This window comes from Rhinolophus hipposideros (genome assembly GCF_964194185.1).
Source record: "Rhinolophus hipposideros genome assembly, chromosome: 21".
Taxonomy (NCBI): domain Eukaryota; kingdom Metazoa; phylum Chordata; class Mammalia; order Chiroptera; family Rhinolophidae; genus Rhinolophus; species Rhinolophus hipposideros.
The window spans coordinates 49,521,702-49,547,183 of NC_138067.1; the positions used below are offsets into that span (position 1 = coordinate 49,521,702).

A 25,482-nucleotide genomic window follows, 5' to 3' on the forward strand; every position below is an offset into this window, starting at 1 on the left:
TTTTTCTCCCCCAAAATGTGTTCTACTTTTATGTTTCATGTTGAAATGGGTGGTCCATTTGAAGTTTATGTTTTCATGAGGCGTGAGGTTTTGGTGTTTAGGTGAAGGATTTTCTATTTGTTTGTGTTTTGCCCGTGGATGACCAATTGCCCTACTCCTGTGTTACAGAGAAGCCGTCCTTCTTCCACTGAATCTCTTTTGTACCTTTGCCAAAAATCAGTTGGCTTGAGCATATTTCTTTGGATCTTTGTTCTGTTTCATTGATCAATGTGTCTGTCTGTCTGCCAACATCACATGGTCTCTATCCACTCTATTAGTAAACATTAAATTAGGGGCAACTTTATTCTTGTTTTTTGAAATTGCCATAGCAATTGTAGTTCCTTTGTCCACATTCTTTTTTAAGAATATGGACGAAAAAGGGTCCACGTACTAAACCAGACAAGCTCAGAAGAGGCCAGAATGGCGGGCCCTACAAACAGACTGAAAGCAACCTCATAGGACGGTCTGAACATAAAAATTCCTAATTAAAAGTGAGTGACGGTGGGTAGTCATGACCTGGGCCTGTAGCTTTCTTGACAAAGGTCAATTTTTACCTTAAGTGAGCCTGTCTATTGTCTTTTTTGCATCTAAGATAACATACCCTTGAAATGTCCCAGTAATCCCTTTTCTTCAGATTCCTCAAGACACACCCAGCGGTACCAGAGCACGAGACGCAAAATCCCTCATTGTTATCTTGTTGCCCACATATCATCTCTGTGTTCTGTAAATGTTAATTATTATCTATCCTACACCCGCCAATGTAAAACAAGTTTTTCTCTCCTTTTTACTTTTTATCCAACTGCAGAGATTTCCCCCAAGTTGCTTTCTCCTGCCCTTTTAACCTACCAACCAATGGACTTCATGTGACCCTCCTTACAGTTTCTTGCTTTGGTTCTAATGTATAAATTAAGTTGCAAAACTGCCGTTCTCCAGAGCATTTTCTCAACTCGTGGAGACTTTGATTGCCCGCAATTGTGGTCAGTTTGACTCAAATAAACATAAAAATTCTCTCCATGATTGGACATTTCTTACGTCAGCAAGAGTAGTGTATGCATTTTTTTGTAATGTTAAAGGACGCTTTACAACTTGCCTTTGTTTCACGGAACTGCTAATCATCAACATTTACCTCACTTCAAACACACATACACATATTACTGTGTTTCATTCTATGGATTTACTGGAACTTGATTTAGTGAAAGGTTATTAGTCCCCTCCCATTTTTTGTTATTACAGTAGAGAATGCTGAATTTGACATTCTTATCATCACACGTGCTTCCGCAGCAATGTTCCCCACACCCGTCTGTCGTCTTTGGACTTGGTAGTGCTACGTGCAGGAACGGATTTTACTGAAACTTTTATGTGGTCAGTGATTTCCTTTATGGCTTGTGGGCTTTGTTCTTACGCTTTAGAAAGCTTTCCTCCCTCGAAATTAGGTTACCCAACTGAGAGTTCGTGGGTTCATTGCCTACAGTGTACACAGAAGCCAACACATTTTAGCAGAGAAAAATATTCAATTGTTCCTCTGCCAAACGAGGAGACCAGGCTCAGATCAGTGTCCTCCAATAAAGACTTGGAGTAAATGTAAAGGATAATGGTAAGGAGAAGCTACACGTATTTATTCTAATTCAGGAGTTTTGTTTGGACCATCTAAGGTAGGGATGGGAAAGGTGAGAGAAGACATAAAGAAATTCCCAGTGGGTAGGGACTGACTGGGTGAGATCCAGGTGCTCGGCCGAGTGCTTATTACTAGGCACCCGTTTCCGATCACAGACCGCGGAACCGGGCCTGCGCACAGAAGTTCCGGCTAGGGACGACTTCTGGGTCCCGCCCCTGTCGGGATCCGACGTTCATTTGTCAGCTTTCTGGGCCTGCGTGAGCGTATGGGTCCAGTGTGACCCAGATAGGTTTGGCTGTCTACGCGCCGCCGTGAAGAGGCTGGCGTTTACCCCCTGAAAGGCCAAGAGCCAAACAGAAAATCAGGAAAGCTTCCGGGGTCTGCTTTACGTGTTAGGGCCACGTTTCAATTACAGTAGGAAACCGATTCGACCGTTGGTGTCCTGAGGACTTGCACGATTTCGGTTTTCGTCCCCGCCCCGCTGCAGACAAGTCCCCGCGGGAGCCCGGGAAGCACGTCCAGGCGCCCGGCCTGCCGGCGTCTCCGGGGAGTCTCCCACGTCCGCGTGGCCGCCCAGGAGTCGCGTAGGGAGTCTGTCCCCTTCTCGGGAGTCGTCCGAAAAAGACATTTTCCAAGTCGGACCCTTCTTCTGCCAGGGTGCGCGGTGACGGCCGAGAGCTGCGAGGCAGACGCCTCAGCTCGTGCGGGACGCTTCCGCCGGCCCCGACGGGGACCGGGACGAGGTCGGGCACCCGGCCGGCCCGCGGGGCGCCCTCGCCAGCCCGCGATCCGGAACTGTCCGATGGACGTTCGCGCCTGTTTCGGGCGCCATCTGGTGGCAGATTTTGTAGTGTCCACCCTCCGGAGCTCCGGGGAAATCTGTTAAGGGATGGAATTCGCGGTTCACGAGGCAGAGTTCCAGGAGCCGGCCGTGCTGTCACGTTTGTCCCGATCACGTCCGGCCGTCGGCGCTTCATGCGTTCGCCGGAGATGGTACCTGCAGGCTACGGGGTAGTGACCGTTGCGGCAACTGCCAGCATGGGAGTTGGGCCTCCTGGGCCGGTCGACCAGCACCCGCTGGTGCCACTCCGCTTGCGGACGCCTACCAGGCTCGTCTCGGGAGAACGAAGTGGGTGCCCCGCGCCCGGACGCTGTCACACTCCGGAGGAGGAAGCCGCCTCCGGCCGTGCGGGGAGACACCCGGACGGCGCAACGGGCTTCGCCGCGGGCCCGCGTGGGGCCCGGTCGTCGAACTGGGCTTTTCTCCATATTCCGGGTCTCGCTTCCGAGGAGGGGAACGGCGCGGGCCGGTACTCGGAACTCTAGGTAGGAGACCCCCGGCGGGCCTCGGTCTTTCGTGAGCCCTGGTCGTTTAAGAGGCGCCTCCGGGTGGAATTTTTGCTGAGTCGGAATTCGGAGACACGGACGGACCAGCCCCGGACGTGCGGGCGAAACCGGAAGGGCGCAGCCGGCCCGCCCAGCTCGCGCCCTTTCAGCCACCAGACCCGGGATTGACCAGATGGCCCCAGGGAACTGCGGGGTGGCGGTGATGGGCGGGGCGTGTCAATGGATGGGCACCCCTTCAGGAGGCAACCGTGAACTGTGGACCAGCCCCATCACCAACTGCGGTGCGGGAAGAGGTTGGCTCTGGGGCGGGCAGAGCTCCGGGCTTGACCATGGCCGGCCACTCAGTTCCAGCGCACGAGGGTGGCGGAGTCCTCACGCGTGCACTCCATCCCCCCAGAGAGTCGGTGCGGTCGCGGTGACCTCACGCTGCAGGCTCTGAGCCACGCATCCGCCGTCCCATTCCGAGGGTGCGGGGGGTGGGGGGCCCTCTCCTGACGGACAATCTCCACTTGCTGTCTCCCCGGGCTCCCCTCGGCACCCTCTGTACGGACTCGTGTGGAGCTCGCTCGCACTCTGCTCTCCAAACCCGAGTGGGTGGACGGCTGTGCCGGTGGCCCCTCACCGCTCTGCCCTGCTGGGAGGCGGTGGATGGAAAGCCGGGCTGCAGACCCAGCGGGGCTTGGCCTGACTGCGCAGCGGTCTGAGTTGCGTAACAGAGCAGACACTCGCTCGCTCTTCGGCCGCGTCTCCAGCGGTGGGGAGGCCGCGCTGCCAAGCCCTCTGCGGCGCCCAGTGAGGCTCCGGGTAGTTCCCACGATCCCTGAGGCTTAGCGGGGTGTTGATTCCGTCCGGCGACCCTCTTGGGCCACCGCAGCAGTGTCTGAGGAGCGGTGCCCAGTTGAGGAGGTGGGCGCACCCCGAGTGTCCTTTGCTGCCCGTGGGCGCGAGCGAGTGTGGCGTTTAAGCCGCCGAGGTGGCGCCCGCACTTTGGGACTGCCGTTTTGCCGGTTTGTACGCGTGTCAACTTCGTTGGTTATTTTAATAAAAACGGTAATCACGAGCAACACAGCGCCCTGTGGACGGGACGAGCCCGAGGCGGCGCGTGCTCCCGGCCCAAAGCCTGCGCTCAGGCCGCCTGTGCTCCCCGCACCGCGAGCCGCGGCCCCGCTGTCTAGACGCCTGCTCCCCACGAGCGAGTCTGTAAGGCGACACCGCAGTGAGGCCTCTAACGATCCGATAGGACGCTCACGGGGCCCGGACACACAGCGGCCCTCCTCAGTGCACAACCACCCGAGTGGCTCCCACTGTGCAGGCGCGTGGCCCTTCTGGCGGGCTGGGTGTAGGCAGTCAGTGAGGCCCGTGCTGGCCTCCCGCCGCCGAGCCTCCTCTTCCGAGGGAGGGGGTTCCGCGGGGCCCGCGTCTGGGTGGTGTATGAATGGTCCCCGTCATGTATCTGGGGGGACGCCACCCCAACGCCGTCCCATCGCGTGCAGCTCCTTGCGCTCCGTCTTAAGCTGCAGGCAGCGTGGGGTCACAAGTTGGACCCCTCGTTTGTCAGCGTCTCTGAGATGTGGCAGCAGAGCGAACAAGAATAGGCGTACAACCCCAGGGCGGGCGCGGATGCCTCGAGGTGCCGAGACCCGGGGCGTCACGGGGCTGCTCTCACGTTGGTGCCTGTGGATCCCAGCATGCTTTTCCGGTGATCCAGCTGCGTTTGAGGCTTTCCCCCCGCCCCCGCAGCCTCGTTTATTTGCGCACCTCCGGACTGCCGACCCTCCCCTGCTGGTGGCTGAACCAGCCTCAGCGGGAGGGAATGATACTTGCACCCCCCCCCTCGTCCCCGTTGTCCCTGGGCAAAGTGTCCCGAAACCCACGGCGTCCCAGGCAAGCGGCACAGTATATTAGCGCGTGTGCAGGAAGTCCAGGTTTGGCCCTGGGGGCTGTAGGCGGAGCGCCGTGAGATGTGCGGTCGCTGAGGCCAGTTCGCTTCGTGGTGACACGTGGTTGCCCTGTGCTCAGGCTGCTGTTGAAGCCCTGTATGTCATGGCTTCTGAGGCTCGAGGCCCCTGTCCCTGCCCGCCATCTGGTGCGCTCTGTGCAGCTGACCGCCTGCGGACGTGCCTCCTTTGATGCACTGATGGGGGCCTGACCCAGCATCGTGACTACCTGGTGTCTGGGGCCTTAGCGGGCACGTACCCTTTGTGGGCGTGTTGTCAGCCTCACCACACATACAGCAGATTTGGGGGCTGTTTCCCTTTCTCTGTGCTGTGGGAGGCTGCCTCCATGTGTACCCCTCTGTCAGCATGTCCAGGACACCTGGCCGTGAACTCTCTGGCTTTTCCCCTACATGGATGACCCTGCCAGTAGCACCTGCATCTTCTCTCTGCACACCCTGAGAGAGATGATACACACTAAGGGTTGGTTGATTAAGGGCTCAAATTTAAAAAGCAGCGCCCAGCAGCTGTTTCTGAACAGGGGCGTCTCATGCAAACCCTGCTTTAGGGAGAAGCCTAAGCTGCCTGCCTCCCTCCCTGAACTTCCTGCTGTGTTCCTGTAATCTGAACCAGCCCTTACAAAGGAGTTCCTGGAATCCTATTTCAACCAAGAGGACTGAGACTTTCCCTGTCCAACCAGAGCTGCACAGCTATATCCCAATTAGCATCCTCACTGACCAGATTGGCTCCATTCTCACCAATCAGGACAGTGCATTTTGGACCTAAGAGTGAAGATTTGTTGGAGTGTTTGAATGAGGATGGACCAAGGGCGCCCTTTGGTGGGAAGGCTTGTTTCCCCAGCTAGAGTTGGAAGACTGGGGACGTCTTGCTGGAGCAGGTGGAGCAGAGCTGTCTAACTGGAGGGGCCGCCTTACCCAGAGACTGCCACAATGCCATGGTTTCACAATTGAGCTACTTACAATGAATAGTTTCCTTCACTGTACCCCAAATCGGAGTACTGTCGGTCTCGAATTGCCACCCACAACCATCGGTTGGCATCTAGAAGATAAAGCCGTGGGTATGGTACATGCGACTAGGCCAGACTTCAAATGGCTCATGAACTCAGCTATGGGGCCTTTGGTCGCTTGATCTGTATTATAATGACACAGTAACACCACTGAAATCAACTGGCACTGTAATACATGCCAAGTGGTGCTGACCCCTACAGGGGTGTGTTGCTTGCATCTTTCAGATCAAAACGGGGTTTGTCAGCCTTCTCCAACCGGGACTTTGGAAACTGGAGAAACTGGTGTGACTGCAACCCCCTAACCCCCACCGCCGGCAACAACCTGTTGGAATGCTTACTCTCCCCCTTTTCACTGGTAGTCAAGGTACTGGCCATGGTGACCAAAAGTGACAGGGAATGAAGGTTTAAATACAAGGAAGCCTTTTAAGACAGATCCATTGGAGAAACTAGTCTGGTTGCCAGAAACTAGAAATTCCAGCTGTGTGTCATCCTCTGAATTGAATCCTGAATTGTGGTGAACAGAGCATGTGGTCTTTGGGACAGTGTTATTTCTACACTCTTTGGAAGTGTCCTGTTTGTCATCTACAAAATCCGAGACACTATTGGGAAGTGTAAACTGGGCAACTCAGTTCCAACAATTCCTCTGCTATAATGGACTTATAGCAGAGGACTTATAACACCTTATTTAAGATGTTAATGTGGACGTTAAAAATAAAACAGTCATTTTGACCAGCGAAGGTTTATTCAGCAAGAGCAGAGTTGCAACTTGGGAAATCGTAGGAAAAAGCTCAACAAAGGAGATGAACGTTAGGGAAGAGAAAGGAAGTGGGAGACATTGTTTGAAGAAATGAGAATTCAGGGTGATATCTTTCTCACGGGGTCCGGGGCTGGAGTGAAAAAGTGGAAACAAGCCCAATGTCTTCTATTAGTGGATTTGAATGTAAACACATTGTGGATAGTCACAAAACAGAATACTCAGCAATAAAAGGAATGAAATATTTAACATAAGTGACATCTGTGAACCTCAAAGTTGTTATGCAGCATGAAAAAAGGAAACTATAATATAAAACATAGAAATTACATAAGAAAAACTAAATCAGTCTAGTTGCCATGAAGGCAGTTTTTAGCATGAGTCTATAAGTGGTTATGATTTTGACTGTTTGATTCAATGGGTGCCGATGCACCCTCTGTCTAAAAATAATCAGCTTAAACATGTGCAGTTCCCATAGCATGTCTACGTAAAAATCGTTCAAACAAAAGTCTGCATTCTCCCACTTTTTTCCCCCAACCAGAAGCTGAGAAATGTTGACTGATGCTTTGGGAGTGCAGCCCTGCATCAGTGGCAACAAAAACACTCAGAAATGATCTGAATTGTTTGTCACTATTTCCTGCCACTTTAATCTACAGAGTCACAAAAGCTACACCCTGGGCTCTTCCTCCTGTTTTCACTTTCTAGCTTCTGCAGCAATATATGTACGCTCAGGTGATCAGGGCAGAGGCCACTGTAACAGCCAAAGCTTTGTTCGCTGACAGCCCAGAGTGTGCTGTCATCCCACACAACCAGTCAGCGGAACATCCGTGGGGCACCTCTAGAACAGGGACGGCCTCTCAGTCTGCCACCCAGTGTTTCTGTACAAATTATGATTTGAGCCTGGCCCCTGTAGTCTTGCAACCACTCACACCAGACAAGCCAAGCCTAGACATGAAGGCACATGATTCCTTTTGCAGTAGCTGTGAAAGAGTATCCCCACAGTAGTGCTCAGCATGGTGTGACATCCCTGGGGACAGGGGACTGATATAAATGTTTCAGGGAAGCATGCACCGGCGGCTGTCACGACAGTCTACACTCCTGTGGGCTGACATCCAGGCTGCCCTGTCGTCTCTCCTAGGTAGCCTTGGGCAACCATGCAAGTTAGGCCACAAGTGGAAGCAGGTAGACCTTTGCAAGTCGCTAGCGTCACCCTGAGTGCGTGTGCCCGATTAATCAGAGAGGAGGGAAGGAGCTCCCCAACCCCGAATCTTTAGGAACATCTGATATACCCTGCTGAACCTCTAGCTGGTAAAGGTGAGATGGCTTCTGGCAGGGGCATGAATCTGGCAAGAAGAATATGCAACAAGGCTCCTCAAAGCTCCTGAGGACCCAGAACTCACGGAGCTGTATGAATTTCACCTGGCCACCCCCCATCCCCACCCACCGGCCCTGTTCCGTTTCAATCAACAGAAAAGCACCTTCGATCTAGGTGTACGTTCTGAGGCCAAACAAGGTCAGATACACTTTAGAATGAGGGTTTTCCCAAGTTGGGTGTGCACACATCAAGCATATGAGTGGTCAAGCTTCCGTGTCCATACAGCAGACCAGTGGCCAAAGGTTTGCCCACAGCTGCTGCATGCATGAGGTTATCTGGTGTGAAGTTTTCTGTGCTGAATGATGTGGGAGCTCTGGCTAAAGGACTTGCCACACTCGCCACATTCGTAAGGCCTCTCTCCTGTGTGAACTCTCTGGTGCTGAATGAGGTTGGACTTTTGGCTGAAGGATTTCTCACACTCGTCACACTTATAAGGCCTGGCTCCCGTGTGAATTCTCCGGTGTTGATTGAGAGTGGAGCTGTGGCTAAAAGACCTCCCACACTCCCCACACTCGTAGGGCCTTTCGCCTGTGTGAATTCGCAGGTGCTGGACGAGTTTGCACTTGTAGCTGAAAGACTTTCCACATTCACTGCACTTGTAAGGCCTGGCCCCATTGTGGATTTTCTGGTGCTGAATAAGGTTGGAGCTCTGGCTGAAGGAATTCCCACACTCCCCACACTTGTAAGGCCTGGCCCCAGTGTGCACTCGCTGGTGCTTAATGAGAGTCGAGCTGTAGCTGAAGGACTTCCTACAGTCCCCACACTCGTAAGGCTTCACTCGATTGTGGATGTGCAGGTGCTGAACGAGGCGGAGCTTGTAGGTGAAGGCTTTCCCACACTCGCTGCATTTGTAAGGCCTGGCTCCCGTGTGGATTCTGTGGTGCTGAATGAGGCTGTAGCTTTGGCTGAAGGTTCTCCCACAGTCACCGCACTCATAAGACTTTGCTGCCGTGTCAGTTCCCTGGCAGTGAGTAAAGGTGCCGCTTTGGTGGAAGGGTTTCTCGCACTCATAGCGACTAGCCTGAGGGTGAATCTGATGATGCTGAAAGAGTTTGTATTCGAAGTCACTGTGCCCATAATGACTCGTTCCACTACGAAAGGCCTCTTCACCCTCATACTTGAAGCTGCTGGGTGACCTAGCCTCTTTGAGAGTGGCCTGATGCTGGAGAAGACTCAACATGGCCAGGAAGTCCTTCGCCACTGCCCCACAGGTCAAGGTGAAAGGCTTCCCTGAGACGTTGAGTTGACAGCTTGTCACCAATGAGGCCGTGTGTGTGTCCCTCCGCAGTGGCTTCTCATCACTGTGCTGCTGATGCTGGTGAAGGTTTGGGGTGAACCAGGCATGTTCCCCCCAGACCCCACAGGCATGGGATTTCTGCCCAGGATGGAACCCGTGCTGTGCTGTGAGGCACAAAATGTCTCTCTCCACCAGGACACTTTTCTCACAGGTATGAGTCTTCTGGGTGGCTGGAGTTTGGCCCAGGGGCATTTGTTCCACAGAAACACTCTGCACAGAAAGCACCTCCTCCTCCATTCCGTACCAACAACCTGAAAGCACAGAAAGGCTGGAGAGTGTACGTGGATTTGAGGGGGAGGGACAGCCCCATCACTGAAAGAACTGAGGCCTGTGGATTGTTTTCAAGATGTGACAGTTGGGACCAGTTTGACAAGAAAAGGGCTGCTCTGTAGCACTGGGACTCTAAAAGCCACAAGAATTTCAGGGTCCCCAACTGACTCCTCTGTGTGTGGAACTTTCTGTCCAGGCCAGGAAAATGTGGTTGCAACTAGCCATAATGCTGTTCAGAGTCTATCTCACAGATGCACGCACTCCTTGCAACACGTTACATGTGACGCAACAGTAGCGGTAGCTAAAGACCAGAAGTCAGAGTAGAAATGAGAAGTTATGGAATTGTCACAAATGGGGAAGGAAAGGGACACGAAGTGTGGGGTTGCTGGCAGCAGTGTTGACGTGGTGGGCACAAAACAGGTTCCTGGTAAGTGACTTGAACACGCCCTGATGTCCTGCCCTCTCCCAGCTGACATTCACCAGGACCTGACCTCCTCTGAGCCCATGGTGCTAGGGCTGGTATCATGTCCATCCGGTGAGGCACCCCGGATTCTTATTCCCAAACCCCAGGTGAACAATCTGGGACCAGGATGATACTAGCACTAAGGTAACAGGTGAGGGGAGTAGCATTGGCCAGGAGCAATTCTGCACATAACAGATAAACAGGAAACAAAAACCAAGTGTTCATCTCCAAAGGTAGTGTAGTGGACATACTAGTTACAAGTGCTGGCAGATGGGGAGGAATGTCAGCTAGGGGGGAGAAAAACCGGCCGGGGCAGCGGTGCCAGGTGTGCGTGGATACAGTTACCCTGCCAGGAGAGGTCAGGCAAGGTAATGACCCACAAGGCAATGTAGGGTTACAAGTGCAAGAAGGGGGCACTTGCTCAGCCCACTTGGATCGACCCCAGCACCCAGTCAGGGAGCTGGGAGGAAACAAGGCCGTAGCTAGAGTCCAAAGGGGAGAGGGAAGCCAAGAGCAGAGTCAAGCCTGGGACCCTGGGGAGGCTGTGAGTCTTACCCAGTGAGGTCACAAGTGCAAAGTTCTCCAGCATCACATCGTGGTACAGGCATCTCTGAGTCTCATCCAGGAGCCCCCACTCCTCCCAGGAGAAGTACACGACCACGTCCTCAAAGGTCACACGGCCCTGCCATAACAGGGAGAGGTGAGAACACACACAGCCCCACAAATCCATCCCCTAATGACTGCCCCCTGCTCATCCGATTCAGAAGACACGAGGCCCTGGTGCCACTCATGTCACTGTCTCCTCAGGAGACGGCCCACATACACATAATCGAAGTTCAGGGCCTCACCAGCCCCCAGCCAGGCAATTCCCCTGAAATCCTGCAGAGTTATCTCCCAGGCATCCACCCAACCGTACCTCCAACCTTCACTCTAAGTCCCTAATACCAAGGACCATGGCCATCAGTTCAAACGCACCCTCTGCCTGCACATCTGTCATTGCACCCCACCACCACGTCCCCTCAGGAACCCCCTTTGTCCTGCACCCGCTCCTCCGTACTCCTCATAGGCTGTCAAGAGTACTTGGCACCATCAAACACGATCCAGGACTCTACAGATCTAGTGGACCCTCAAGTCCACTGTGAAAGCCCGAGCTGGCCCTCTTCTCACTTTGTGGGGTACGTATGCCCACTCAGCAGCCTGCCCTTTTCTTTACGCCTACCCTTATTCACAGCCCAGCACAAAGTAGCAGTCACACGAGATATCACACTAAGAACCTCCTTCTAGACTTTTATGCCCAGCTGCCTCCAGTCTGTTTTCTACAATAGGACAGAGTCTGAACATCTCCTCACTGAAAATGACTCCCACAGTCGCTAAAAACCCTGGGGCGGGGGGTGTCTCATCACCAACCCCTCCCATTCTCTTCCTCATGCTCCGAGAACATGGTCCATTCCAGCTGGACTTTGTGGCAGCTTCCTCAGCAACTACATGGAACATGTAAAGGCAGGGGTAACCACCTCTATGTTGTGATTCACCCCACCCCCTTTACTCCTGCCTCCTTGTTCCCAGCAGAAAGAAAAGCGACCTGTATTTTCCTCCATACTTGCAGCTCAGCCTCATCTGCAAGCATTTTGTACATGCTGGTACCTCTGCCCGTAACAGCCTCATATCGAGTGCTGCATGTATGAACAGCCTGTGTTTCATGCTTCTCCAGGATCCCAGACACCATGCGGATGAAGCGGGACACCCTTCTCTTAGCTGTGTCGACAATCAGAGGAGACAGAGGAAACTGTGGTGGGCCTCAGTGGGCTCTGGTCGCCACTGAGTCTCTGCTCACTCCTGGACCAGGAGACCTCAGCTGGTTATCTACACTCTGGGATTCGGGCCTCAGTGCTGACTCATTCAACTTCCATCTGCCACATCACTGTCATCACCCCTTTGCAGTCTGCTCTTGTAAACAGCCTCTTCATAAGCTTTTATAGCCTTAACTCAAACCATGTTTCTCCTTCAGTGAAAGGCTCCCAAGGCCCCACAGCCTGATAGTCCAGGTGCCACCCCATCTCACACACACTGATCCAAGATGCTCCCAGCTCGCTTGCCCTTCCCTGTGTTTATACCTTCAGACCCTTTCCCATCGATTACACCCACCAGCGTCTTACTATCCTGGATGCCTGGGCCTGAGCTGCAGGACGTGAGTTGGCCCCGAGGAAATGTGCATTCACCTGAGCTGGGACCCTGAGTGTGACTGCTGCCATCGTACTCTGTGCAGTTGGGACAACGGCTCTTGTTGCGCCTTCTTTGACCAGCTGTTGCATCTGGAGCCTCTGAACAGGAAACAGACCTAAGAGGACGATACTCGAAGTCCCGCCCCAGTGTGACGGCATACACAGAAGCGCCCCTCTCCTGGACCTTCATTGGCTCTTCTAGGCAATGATGTTCTCACAGCTCCATAGGCCTCCACGACAGGCCACCCACACAATGGTGGAACCTCTCAGAACAGAGGGAAAGCAGCACTGCAAGGGGTGGGCGTCCTGGCTCCTTCTTAAAGGAGCCGTGCCAGATTCCTGGGATGTTGCCTGCAACTGATCATATAACGTTTTAGAGACATGATTTCAGACTCCACGAAGTACCCACAAACTACAAGTATTCAGATGACCCCAAAGGCTACAAATGACCATGGACATGGGTGGGGGGGTGGAATATAAATCTCCAAACCACATTCCCGCAACCTTTGAATTGCCCCTTTAGAGTCCTGTAGACAGTCACTGACACCACCTGTGCTCACTAACTTCTATGGTTTTTGCAGCTGAGCTTTGTCTATTTGAGTATTAAACCGGCCAAAAGAACCTTGAGATGAAGGGAGAGGATTCCTCTCCCCGCCAGAATACAATAAAGTAAATGAGTAAAAGGAACCAAACGTGCTCACCAGGATCAGGATGGCTTCAGAAGATGGTCCAGAAAAGTCTAGTGCTGAGGATGTACCGGACTCACTGCTTGTACCTGCAAAGCGCAGACAATGGTGCTATCAGCGCAGACACATTACATCAATAGCGCACATGTTGACTCTGTTCCCTCAGCCTATCAATTCTGTCTGGAATGTTCCTTGGAAATGCGGATATATCGCACCTCTGCTGCTCAACAAAACTGTCACTCTCATAGGAATGTCGACGGACCAAGAGTTTCAGGATCCAGTAAGGAAAGAGCAGAAGCGGAGGAACTGGCACAGAGTGGGCCCAGTCTGTGTAAATTGAGTCAAGTTCAGACCCAGCAAACCTGTGAGTGGTAGAGCAGGGGTGTCCAAACTTTTTTCAACGTTTTTCACCAAGGGCTATACGTGGTAAAAGACACAAACAGCCAGGCCACTCACTCGAAGTGAAGTATGTATTGCCTCACCTGGTTTATTTAAGTAAACTAAATATATTTTTGGAATTTGCTGTGGGCCAATTAAAAATGGATTGCGGGCCGCAGCTGGCCCGCAGGCTGCAGTTTGGACACCCTGCTTTAGAGAAAGAACCAACTTGTGAGCAAGGACCAATGGACCTGACAGGGTCTCAACACTTCCTCTTTAGAGTTAGAAAGTTAGAGTGAGGACTTTCCAAAGATCCCAAACCCAGTCCAAGTGAGCATAATAATATCCGAATTCCAGGTACTAGAAACTACTTCCTCCATTTAGAGGCTGATTTATCTGACTCAGAGGAAAATAAAGACAAAGAAAGCATAATGGATAGATGACATATTACAAAATTGTACACCTGAAACCTATGTAACTTTACTAACAATTGCGACCCCAATAAACTTTAATTAAAAAAAAAAAGAATAGTGGATTATTATCATCATATGGGGAAGTTTTTGCTCACGTTAACAATTCTCTTAATTTCATAATAATTACAAAGCTATTTTCTGTAGATGAGCATCAACTGAATAAATTATCCAGCACCCTCATGATGTGGACACATGCTCAATAAATTCTGTCTAAGGCTGACCCTACAACTCATAATCTTATACTTTAAAAATATCAAAGGGGACGGCCCGGTGGCCCAGGCGGTTGGAGCTCTGTGCTCTTAACTCCGAAAGCTGCCAGTTTGATTCCCACATGGGTCAGTGGGCTCTCAACCACAAGGTTGCTGGTTCAATTCCTCGACTCTCGCAAGGGATAGTGGGCAGTGCCCCGCGCAACTGACACTGAACAGGGCACCTTGAGCTGAGCTGCCGCTGAGCTCCCGGATGGCTCACTCAGTTGGAGCACGTCCTCTCAACCACAAGGCTGCTGGTTCAACTCCCGCAAGGGATGGTGGGCTGTGCCCCCTGAAACTAACAACGGCAACTGGACCTGGAGCTGAGGTGCACCCTCCCCAAATAAGACTGAAAGGACAACAACCTGAAGCTGAACGGCGCCCTCCACAACTAAGATTGAAAGGACAACAACTTGACTAGGAAGAAAGTCCTGGAAGTACACACTGCTCCCCAATGAAGTCCTGTTCCCCTTTCCCAATAAAATCTTAAAAAAAAAAAAAAGTATCAGAACATCCTCTTTATTTAGCTCTTTTTCCCTCAAAATGGCAGTAAAGTCAATTGATTTGTGTGATTTGTATGTAAACATTTTAAAAAGTCAATATAAAAACTGTTATGGCACTTATCTTGAAAAATGATAGCAAAATACTAGTAACTACCTGTGTCCTTCCTTCCAGGGGTGAAGAGTTGTTGAGGAAATTCTGTTACATCCTCCATACAGTGGAATACACTAGTCAGCAGTAAAAAGGAATGCCTGATACATGCAAGAATGTGGATGAACTGCAAGCATATGCTGTTTAGTACAAAAGTACCCCAAAGCGCCACACTGTGCCATGCCCTTGCACTTGTGTACTTTCTCAAAATCATGTAACTACAATGATAGAAAGGAATGGTTTACCAGGACAGGGGTGGGTATACAAACATAGCAGGAGATACTGCTTTGTGGTGATAGACCAGTTCTCTATCTTGATTGCTGTGGGGTAACGTGAGTCTAGAGAGCAGAACATTCTGTAAAAGTACACATGCATGCTCCCAAGTTAAAAATGGTGAAAAGGAATGAAATTTTAATCTTATCCTATAGCTCTATAAGAACGGAATGGAATTTCATACTGTTTAGGCAACATCCTGTGGCTAAAATAAAAATATAACTGCGAATCAAATCCCACACCTTACTTACCCAAAGAGGAATTTCCCTATCTAATTTTTAAACTCACTATTTTGACTATAGTTCTAAAACATGTTGGAGAGTTAGCATCACAGCAGAGTGGGTACTCCTTTGCTCCCTCCCTTATTCACAAGTTGGACAAGTGTTAGTTAAGAAACGAGCCTGAAAGATCCGCACATGGCTCTCCATCTGAAGGTGGGAGGTCGTGGAACGAACAAGGGAGGTAAAGACAGGGACAGTAGCCGCAGATGCAAGTCAGCGTCCACCTTGGGACGGTAGTGGTAGAGAAGTAAGGCTGCAACCCTCACACTATGGCCTGGAGCATAAGAGGGACAGAAGCTGTGCACCTCCCAGAAAAGGTATTGTCCTGGGAGTCCTCAAAACCATTTGTCTACCACCCGCCACATCCCCCACCACTGGTGGTGCTCCTTAACAGAGGTGATACCCATCATCCCAGTGGATAAGAGGTATTTTGCTGTACCTTGATCCCAGAGGTGCAAATACTGCTGGTAAGAGAAAACAAAACTTGGGCTATACCACCATCTACTGGAAAACAAAGAAAGCACCCATTATAAAGCATGGGAAATAGAGCCAGACAGACAGATAGAAGAATTAGTGAGTTTGAAAACAGAAATGTAGAAATGACTCAGATGGAAGAAGAGAGAGAACTAAGTATTTTAAAAATTGAGAGAATTCAGCAAGAACTACCAGGCTCCACTCAAACTGTCAAAAAGAAGACCATAACCCACAAAGGAAACTCCATTATTCAGTAGAGACTGGAAGGAAATATTCAAAATATTGAAAGAGGTGCCATCAACCAAGGACTATATATCTATATCTATACCTATATCTATATCTATATATCCCTATGCAGCAAAGTTACCCTGTAGATAGGAAGGAGAAAGGCAGGCTTCCCAAACATAGCTGAGAGAATTTACCACCATGAGACCTGCCTCTGCCCTAAGAACGCCAAACTAAAATGACAGTCGAAGCGAAAAGAAACAATGGAGACACAGAACCAGAAAACAAAAGATAAAATAGCTGCAGTGAGTCCTCATCTACTAATTATTACCCTCCACGCAAATGGACTGAACTCACCAATCAAAAGGCACAGAGTAGTGGCATGGATTCAATTCAACAAGACCAAAATATATGTTGGCTGCAGGACATTCCTCTCTGCTTCAAAGATAAACATAGGCTCAAAGTGAAGGGGTGTAAGATGATACTTCAAGCAAACAGCATCCAGAGATCAGTGAGGGTAGCCACACTTCCATCAGACGAAATAAAGACAACAGACAGAGAGATGGACAATTAAATTTATCAAATTTAGATGCGCCAAAAAATATAAAGCAACTACTAAGGGACCAAAGGGAGAAAATGACAAAAATACCATTATGGTAGGGCACATGAATATCTCACTCATAACAACGGACAGAAGGAATATCAGCCTTAAATGACTCACATTAGACCACATGGACTCAATTTTTCTTTTTTTTCGAACATTCTATTCCAAATGACAGAATAGACATTCCTCACAAGTACACATGCAACATTCTCGAGGACAGACTATGTTGGAGCATAAAACAAGTTATAAACTTAAAAACACTGAAATCATACCAAACATAGTTCTGACCACAATGATATGAAACTGTAAATTGAACAGCTAGTACTGTGTCAAAGGAGAAATAAAACATCAAAAGATAGATAGAAACAAATGAAAATACGATACCCCAAAATTTGGGGGATGTAGCAAAACTAGTACTACGACAGAAGGTTCTAGTATTACAGTACTACCTGAAGAAACAAGAAAAATCGCAAATAAGCACACTAACATGACAACTCAAAGAACTAGAATCCCAGCGCTGAAGAAGGAAGGAAATCAGAGTGGAAATAAATGTAATGGAAAATTAAAAGGCGACAGAAAATTAATGACACAAAGAGCTGGTACTTTGAAAAGAAAGACAAAACTGATAAATCTCTTACTAGACTCACTAAGGAAAAACTCAAAATCAGAAACGAAGAGACGTTAAAATGGACTATCCAAGCATACTGTGAAAGGCTGGATGCCAACACATTCCTAGATGTATACAACCCACCTAGACTGAATGATGAGGAAGTGGAAAACCTACACAGACCGATCACTAGGAAGGAAACTGGAAGTCACCCAAAAGCTCCCAAAAAACACACTCAAGGGTCAGACGTCTTTGTAAGTGAATTCTACCAAACATGTGATAACCAATTCTTCTTAACTTCTAAAAAACTGAAAAGGAGGGAATAGTTCTTAACTTTTACAAGACCATCATTACCCTGGTACCAAAACCTAAGCAAGGACAACACACAAAAAGAAAATCACAGGCCAATATCTCTGATGAACACATATGCAAAATCCTCAAAAAATATCAGCAAGTCAAATACAACAATACATTATGATGATGTAGGGTTTATTCCAGTGATACAAGGGCTCACATCAGCAAACCAAACAATGTGAAACACCAACATGATCACAGCTATAGATGCAGAAAAAGAATTTGACAAGCTGCAACATCCATTTCTGATAAACACTCTCAGTGAAGTGGGAATAGAGGGAACATACCTCAACACAATAAAGGACTCTCCACTACCATCATACTCAATGGAGAAAAACTGAAAGCTTCTCCTCTAACATCAGGAACAAGACAAAGATGCCCACTCTCACTACTGCTATTCAACATAGTACTAGAAATGCTGGCAAGAGAAAGGAATAAAACAATCAAAATCAGTAATGAAGAAGTAAAGCTCACTTTTTGCAGGTGACGTAAATCTACATATAGAAAACCCTTAAGACTCCACCAAAAGACTATTAGAAACAATAAACAAAGACAGCAAAATTGCAAGATACAAAATCAATATGTAACAATCCCATTTACAACTGAGAAATAACTGAGGAGAAAGACCTGTTACACTGGAAATTACAAGACACAGTTCAAAAAAATGGAAAGATTCAGGTGGCTCAGGTGGTTGGAGCACCGTGCTCCTAACGCTGAGGTGGCCAGTTCAATCCCCACGTGGGCCAGGGAGCTGGCACCCTCTACAGCTAAGATTGTGAACAGCTCTCCCTGGAGCTGGGCTGCCTTGAGCAGCCGGAGGTTGGCGTGAACTGCCATGGGCTGCTGTGTGCTGCAAGGGGTTGCTGTGGACTACGGTGTGCTGCCATGAGTGGCCGGCAACCGGCAAGAGCTGCCGTGAGCTGCCGACCAACGAATGGCGACCGACTGCCTGGAGGGAAAAGGGGGCAAGGCTCATAATACCAGATGGGTCAGGGAGCTGTGCCCTACACAATTAGACTGAGAAACCATGCTTGAACCATAGTGGGGGTGGGGGGAGACAGAAGAAAGGGGGGGGAAAAGAATTGGAAAGATTCCATGTTCAGGGACTGGAAGAATTGACATAAAGGGCCCATAGTACCTAAAGCAATCTACAGATTTAATGCAATCCCCATCAAAATCCCAATGCCACTTTTCACAGAAATAGAACAAAAACCCTCAAATTTATATGGAAACTACAAGATTACAAATAGCCAAAGCAATCCTGAGAAAAGAGAACAAAGCCAGAGGTAATACACTCCTCAGTGAAACAATAAAATACACAGAACAAAACAGAAGCACTCAACTTATGGACCTTGGTTGCAGAGGGGTTTTTGTGAACTTAACCCCAAAGGCAAGGGAAGGAAAAGCGTAAGTAAATGAATGGGACTACAAAAAAACTAAAAAAAACAAAAACAAAACCATCAACAAAATGATAAGACAACCTACTGCACACAGCAAAAAAAACAAAACCATCAACAAAATAGTAAGACATCCTACTGAAGATAGAAAATATTTGCCAATGATACAGGTGGTAAGTTAATATCCAAAATATATAAGGAACTCATACAATTTCACACCAAAAAAAACAATCCAATTAAAAATGGGCAGAAGACCTGAATAGACATTTTTCCGGAGTACATACAGATGGCCCACAGACACATGAAAAGGTGCTCAATGTCATTAATCATCAGAGAAATGCAAATTAAAACCACAATGACCACCTCACACCTGTCAGGATGGCCATCATCAATAAATCAACAAACAAATGTTGGTGAGGATGTGGAGAAAAGGGAACCTTCATGCTGGTGGTAGGATTACAAATAGGTACAGCCACTGTGGAAAACAGTATGGAGGGTCCTCAAAAAATTAAACACAGAACTATCTTAAGCCCCAGCAAACCCACTTCTGGGTATTTGTCTGAAAAAATCCAAAACACTAATTTGAAAAGACATATGCACCCTATGTTCACTGCAGCATTATGTGCAATAGCCAAGATATGAAAGCAACCTAAATGTCCATCGATAGATGACTGGATAAAGAACACATGGTATATATATGCAATGGAACATCACTCAGCCATAAAAAAGACTGAAATCTTGCCATGTGACGCCATGGATGGACCTAGAAATTAAACAAAGACAAATACTATATGGTTTCACTTATATGTGGAATCTGAAAAACAAAATAAATGAACAAACCAAACTCAAAGATACAGAGAACATTGTGATGGTGGTCAGATGGAAGACGGTTGAGGGTCTGGATGAAAAAGGGGAAGGGATTAAGAACTACAAATTGGACCCTGGCCATCTTGGTAGCTGCTCTTGGTTGGGGCTGTCCCACACCTAATGCAGGAAAATGGTGGCCACAAAAAAAAAAAGATGAAAAAGTCACTACAGTGAATCAACTCTAGACCCCAACTTGTTATGAAAAGTGGAAAGTATGTGCTGGGGTACAAGCAGACTCTGAAAATGATCAGACAAGGCAAAGCAAAACTGGCTATCCTTACTAACAACTGCCCAGCCTTGAGGAAATCTGAAATAAGAGTACAGTACCATGTTATGTTGGCCAAGATTAATGTCCATCATTACAGTGGCAATAATACTGAATTGGGCACAGTGTGTGGAAAATACTACAGAGTATGCACACAGGCCATCACTGATTCAGGTCTTTCTGATATCATTAAAAGCATGCCAGAACAGACCGGTGAAAAGTAAATCATGCAGAATTTTTAATAAAACTGGCCAGAGTTGTTTAAAAAAAAAAGGAACTACAAATTGGCAGTTATAGAAAAACAGTCACAGCATAGGGAATATAGTCACTAAGTACAGCATAGGGAATATAGTCAATAATATTGTAATAATTATGGACGGTGTCAGGTGGGTATTACTTATTGGGGGGATCACTTTGTAAGTTATAAATATCTAATTACTATGTTGTACAACTGAAACTAATATAATATTGAATGTCAACTGTCATTGAAAAATAAAGCAATTTCTAAAAATAATTAAAACCCCCCGTGAGTGTTCACACGTGCAAGTTCATTAGTGCAAACATTTGTATGTATGGGCATGTGCATACATACATTTTTGTGTATGCATGTTTACGTGTGGGTGGGCAGGGCAGGAAAAGGGACAGAAACGAGTGTTTCTGGGTACTTCTAAAGATGATCAAATTGTGTATCATAAAAGAGTTGGTTATTCTGACTCAAGGTTGTGTATTTGCACAATTGCATCAGAGCCACAGATTGTTTTCTTTTTTCTTTAATTTATTGGGGTGAATGAGTTAGTAAAATTACATAGATTTCAGGTGTACAATTCTGTATTACATCATCTATAAATCCCATTGTGTGTTCACCACCCAGAATCAGTTCTCCTTCCATCACCATATATTTGAAATGTTTTCAAAGTCATTCACAAGGTTCTAATAGCCTGAAACTAACTGAGCATATGTGTATACCAGTTCTGTGTGCTTTCATATCCATTGTTTTATTTTATCGTACCAGCAGCCAGCTGAGTAATAAATGCCTATTTTTTACCTTTCCTTTTAAGGAATAACAAGGGTTCTAAAAAAAATAGCAAAAAAACATGCTCATTAACACTAGAATGTAGATGCCTCTAGATTTTGTGCTCACTGTGCTTTCTAGTATACCTAGAATTGTCTGATAGAATATAACATACCCAGTTTAATTTGAATTTCAGGTGAGTAATGAGTAATTTTATAAGGTATAGTGCATGGAATATACACTAAAAAATTCAGTTTATCTGAAATTCACATTTATCCAAGTGTCCTGTATTTTCATTTCCTAATCTGCCAATCCTAAGTATACCAGTAATGCACTATTTTAATTGGGTATCATGTGAAACTGGCTATATTTGTTTCTAATTGCTGCTATAACAAATTGCCATGAATTTAGTGGCTTAAACGACACAAATTTATTATGTTACAGTTCTGTAAGTCAGGAGTCCAAAATGAATCTCACTGGTGTCAGCAGGGCTGCCTTCCCTTCTGAAGGCTCTAGAAAAGAATCCATTTATTGCCTCTGCCAGTTGTAGAGGCCACTCACATACTTGGCCTAATGGCCCCTTTCAGTCTCAAAGCCAGCCATGGTCAATGAGTCTTTCTCACCCTGCATCGCTCTGACACTTTCCCTTTTTCATCATTTCCTTATGATTATACCTGGCAAGCCCAGATAATCCAAGATAATCTCCCCATCTCAGGGTCAGCTGATTAGCATTCTTTTTTTTTTTAATTTATTGGGGTGACAATTGTTAGTAAAATTACATAGATTTCAGGTGTACAATTCTGTATTACATCATTTTGATTAGCATTCTTAATTCCATCTACAGTAGTACCTCAGTTTTCTAATGTAATCCGTTCCAGAAGACCATTCAAATACTGAAAGGTTCGAAAATAGCCGACAGCCAGGCCTCAGGATCTTGCATTCAGAGGAAGCTGCGTGACATGTTCGACTTCGAAGGCGTGTTCGAAAACTGAAGCATTTACTTCCAGGTTTATGGTGTTTGTAAACCGAAATGTTCGTCAATGGAGACGTTCGAAAACCAAGGCACTACTGTACTATCTTAATTCTCCTTTAACACATAACCTAACCATTACTAGGAGGACACCTTTTTTTTTTTTTTTTTTTTTAGGTGGGGCAGTACTCTGCCTACCACATTGGCCTAGAAATTATAACTCCAATAAGCTACAACAAACTCTCCCTCCCCCAACTGTTTTCCCACAGGCCACCCTCTTACTAGGAACAGCACTGGATTATGGACCAGCATACTGTTTTAAGACTATCATGCTGGGTCCTCCTCTAGCTTTGACAGTATGGCAGTGACACCAACGACTCCCATCTTCTTTGTGGGTGGTTTCTCCTTTATCCTTAACTGCATATTGATACCACTGTACAGAAGAGGAGGAAAAAAACCAACCCAGTTTCACCTTTTCTTCAGGTTTCTATTCTGGTAGCTGCAATTTCTCCCTTATTGCTTTCATTCCAACTATTCTCCTCTGATAGAGTCTTTATCTTGATACAAGTAAAAATATTTTGTTATTTTCAAGGCTTTATTGATCTATAACAACTTAACATAAAGTGCACAATGTGATGAGTTTTAACATATATACACCTATGAAACCATCACCATCATCAAGATAGTGAACATATGCATCACCACCCCAAATTTTCTCATAACCCTTTTCATGACATCCCTTCTCATTCCAACCACCATTCTCAAGCAATCACTGATCTGCTTATGTTGTGATAGATTAAGTTGCATTTTCCAGAATCTAATAAATGGAAATATGCTGTGTGTTCTTTGTCAAAATTCTTCCACTCAGCATCATTACTTAGATATTCATCCATGTTTTTTTGCAAACACCTATATTTCATTTGTTACAGACTGACATTTGGGGGAGGTAGATTAGATTAGATGAAGTCATTAGATTAGATGGGACCCTCACGATGAGATTAGTGCCTTCGTAAGATACACCAGAACTTGTCCTTCCTGTCTTTCCACCATATGAAGACACAAGGCCATCTGAAAGCCAGGAAGAGATCTCATCAAGAATCAAACCAGTTTGCACCTTGATCTTGAATTTCCCATCTTCCAGAACTGAGAAATAAATTTCTGTTCATTAAGCCACCCAGTCCTAAGAATGTAGATGGAACCCTCACCCTGCTAATCCAGGCGTGACTCAGCCTCACTGATCCTCGCAAGAACAAACCCCAGCTTTTCCGAATATTCCCGGCTCAACTGCACAGACCAGTTCCTCGCCTGTAACCCTCTCCCACACCTATTTACACCCTCAACAGTAACATTAAACATTCCCAGTCACTATCAAAAATGGGACATCTACTAGTGCCTCACGGTCCTGGACGCCAGGGGCTGGGCTGTAGGACGTGAGCAGGTGTCTCAAACCCCAGGCTTTAGGGTTCAGGTAGGGTGAGGGCGGTGCGGACCCGGGAGACGCGCTCTTACCTTGGCCGTGTCTCTCGGCCTGGCCGCCGCCATCCCGGCCTGTGGGCTGAGTGGGGCCGGGAGCGGGCTGGAGGTTCGTACCCCGGGGACCATCTTAGGCGTCGCCGCGGCCGAATTCCCACACTCGCCTTTGTGAGGTAGGGACGATGACCCCTCTGACTCCTCTGTCCGGTACCCTGACCACAACCCAGCACTCTTGAAACCTCCAGGCAGATGAACACACCCGAACAGCCAAAATGACCGCCGGGAGGAGGACGCCGGAAGTCCCGCCCCACGCTCCGTTCTGAGCCCTCATTTGCTCAGCAAGGTTGCCATTCGACGCAGAGCATCCAGGGTAATGTATTTCCCCTAGATTGATGTAGATGCTATGGCCTACCGCCGAAACTTTTAGACCCTGGAGGGGCGCTGGGAAAGGGTATCAACCGGTCTGAGGGCTTCGGATAGTCTCCGTCCCTTCTTAAAGGGGCAGAACTCAGGTTTCTGGGGGTTGTTGTGCATTGCCTGCCCTTATTCACCCAAGTTTTTCTGGAGGAAAAAGGGGCCACATACTAAACCTGACAAGCTAGGGGAGGCCTCCTATAAATTCAGAGGCTGAAATTCACCACATAGGATGCTCTGAACATAAAAGTCCCTAACTAAAAGTGGGTCATGGCTGGTAGCCACATCCTTGGCCTGTAGCTTCCTTGACAAAGGTCAATCTTTACCTTAAGTGAGCCTGTCTATTGTCTTTTTTTTTTTTTTTTTGCATCTAAGATAACATACCCTTGGAATGTCAGGGTAATCCCTTTTTCCAGACCCCCTCCCTACAAGGGCACAATCTACCACACCTAACATTGTTCTTATTGTAAGGCTTGCAGCAAGATAATGAGGATAGTCAGGCGGGTTGAGAAAAGTGAGTGCTTTATTCTGTGCTCCTGGGGGAGGTTCACCAGTCCGCAGAAGGGGGCGGGCGAAGTCGTGCCCAGGGTACAGGAAGGGAGGCATATACGCAATATTTGGGGTGGGGGTTGGCTGAGTGAGGTGGCAGATGAGCAGGCCCCCCTAGCGCAGATTGGGCGCCAGCGGCTGTGTCCGGAGTTGCTTATCACACCAGCAGTCTGCTGCCTTTTCTGGGAAACGCCAGGGGCCTCAGTCTCTGTCATGCGAGGAGAGGTCTGACTTGGCAGAGGGGTATGACTTCTCCCAGCCGCTTTGACCATGCCCGCAGCTGACCTAACACTTATACCCTGATTACCATCTCTATGTGCTGTAAAATCCTATTAACTATGCTGTACACATCAATGTAAAAGAAGTATCTGTCTCTCCCATTTACTTTTTATCCAATCGCAGAGATTTTCCCACTGTGCTTTCTCCCACCTCCGTAATCTATCACCCCTGGATTTCATGTAACCTTCTTCCTTTGATTCTAATGTATAAAATAAGTTGCAAAACCTCCATTTTCTGGAGCATTTTCTCAATCCATTGAGATCTTGCTTCCTGGCAACTGTTGTGTAATAAACTCATAAGCTTTCTCTTAGGCTGAAGGTTTTTCGTCAACAGTTTGGAGATGTGTTATCTTAGATTCTGTGAAGTTCCCAGAGATAAAATATATTACTTCAGATGCCCCCAAAGGTTACAGATCCAAATGCACATATTCCGTACTTTTCACCATCCAATGATGTTTCACCAGAACTATTTCCGTGACCACCTTTGAATCACTACATAGTCATTGTTAATAGCTTTCTGTAATTTTGCATTTTCCCCCTATCCCAGCAGACAAAGCCTACCTCAACAGAAAATTCCACTACAGGCCTAAACCGCTTTAGGCCTAGAGAAACCACCAAAATGTGCTGAATAGAAACACATCTTATCTTAGAAGCTATTTT

At 47.6% G+C, this 25,482-nt stretch overlaps 1 protein-coding gene and 1 pseudogene across 3 annotated transcripts; one reads left to right on the forward strand and one right to left on the reverse strand.

Moving 5' to 3' along the window:
• Nucleotides 1–6,694: 6,694 nt before the first annotated feature.
• On the reverse strand, nt 6,695–23,890 carry LOC308490598 (uncharacterized protein). 2 transcript variants are annotated; one of them, XM_081033086.1, is made up of 5 exons: nt 23,618–23,890; nt 13,042–13,115; nt 12,338–12,697; nt 10,674–10,800; nt 6,695–9,636 (listed from the first exon to the last, which is right to left on the reverse strand). In XM_081033086.1, the coding sequence occupies exons 3-5, from the start codon at nt 12,497–12,499 to the stop codon at nt 8,360–8,362; spliced, it is 1,566 nt and encodes a 521-aa protein (XP_080889212.1). In that variant the 5' UTR covers nt 12,500–12,697; nt 13,042–13,115; nt 23,618–23,890; the 3' UTR covers nt 6,695–8,359. The 2 variants fall into 2 exon arrangements, with proteins under 2 accessions (XP_080889212.1, XP_080889213.1); XM_081033087.1 differs by lacking the exon at nt 23,618–23,890 and adding an exon at nt 21,989–22,138.
• On the forward strand, nt 19,982–20,350 carry LOC308489965 (large ribosomal subunit protein eL30-like; annotated as a pseudogene). The gene has a single exon. The product of its transcript is annotated as a large ribosomal subunit protein eL30-like (transcript).
• Nucleotides 23,891–25,482: the final 1,592 nt, after the last annotated feature.

Bases quoted from the DNA above. Each gene is read 5' to 3' on its own strand.
- LOC308490598 (XM_081033086.1), bottom strand. From the start codon at position 12,499: ATGCCGTCACACTGGGGCGGGACTTCGAGTATCGTCCTCTTAGGTCTG. The intron at 10,801-12,337 runs GTGAATGCACAT...CTGTTATGGCAG, and splicing joins CACTCAGGGTCCCAGCTCAG to GGCCGTGTGACCTTTGAGGA. The intron at 9,637-10,673 runs GTAAGACTCACA...CTGTGCTTTCAG, and splicing joins TGCACTTGTGACCTCACTGG to GTTGTTGGTACGGAATGGAG.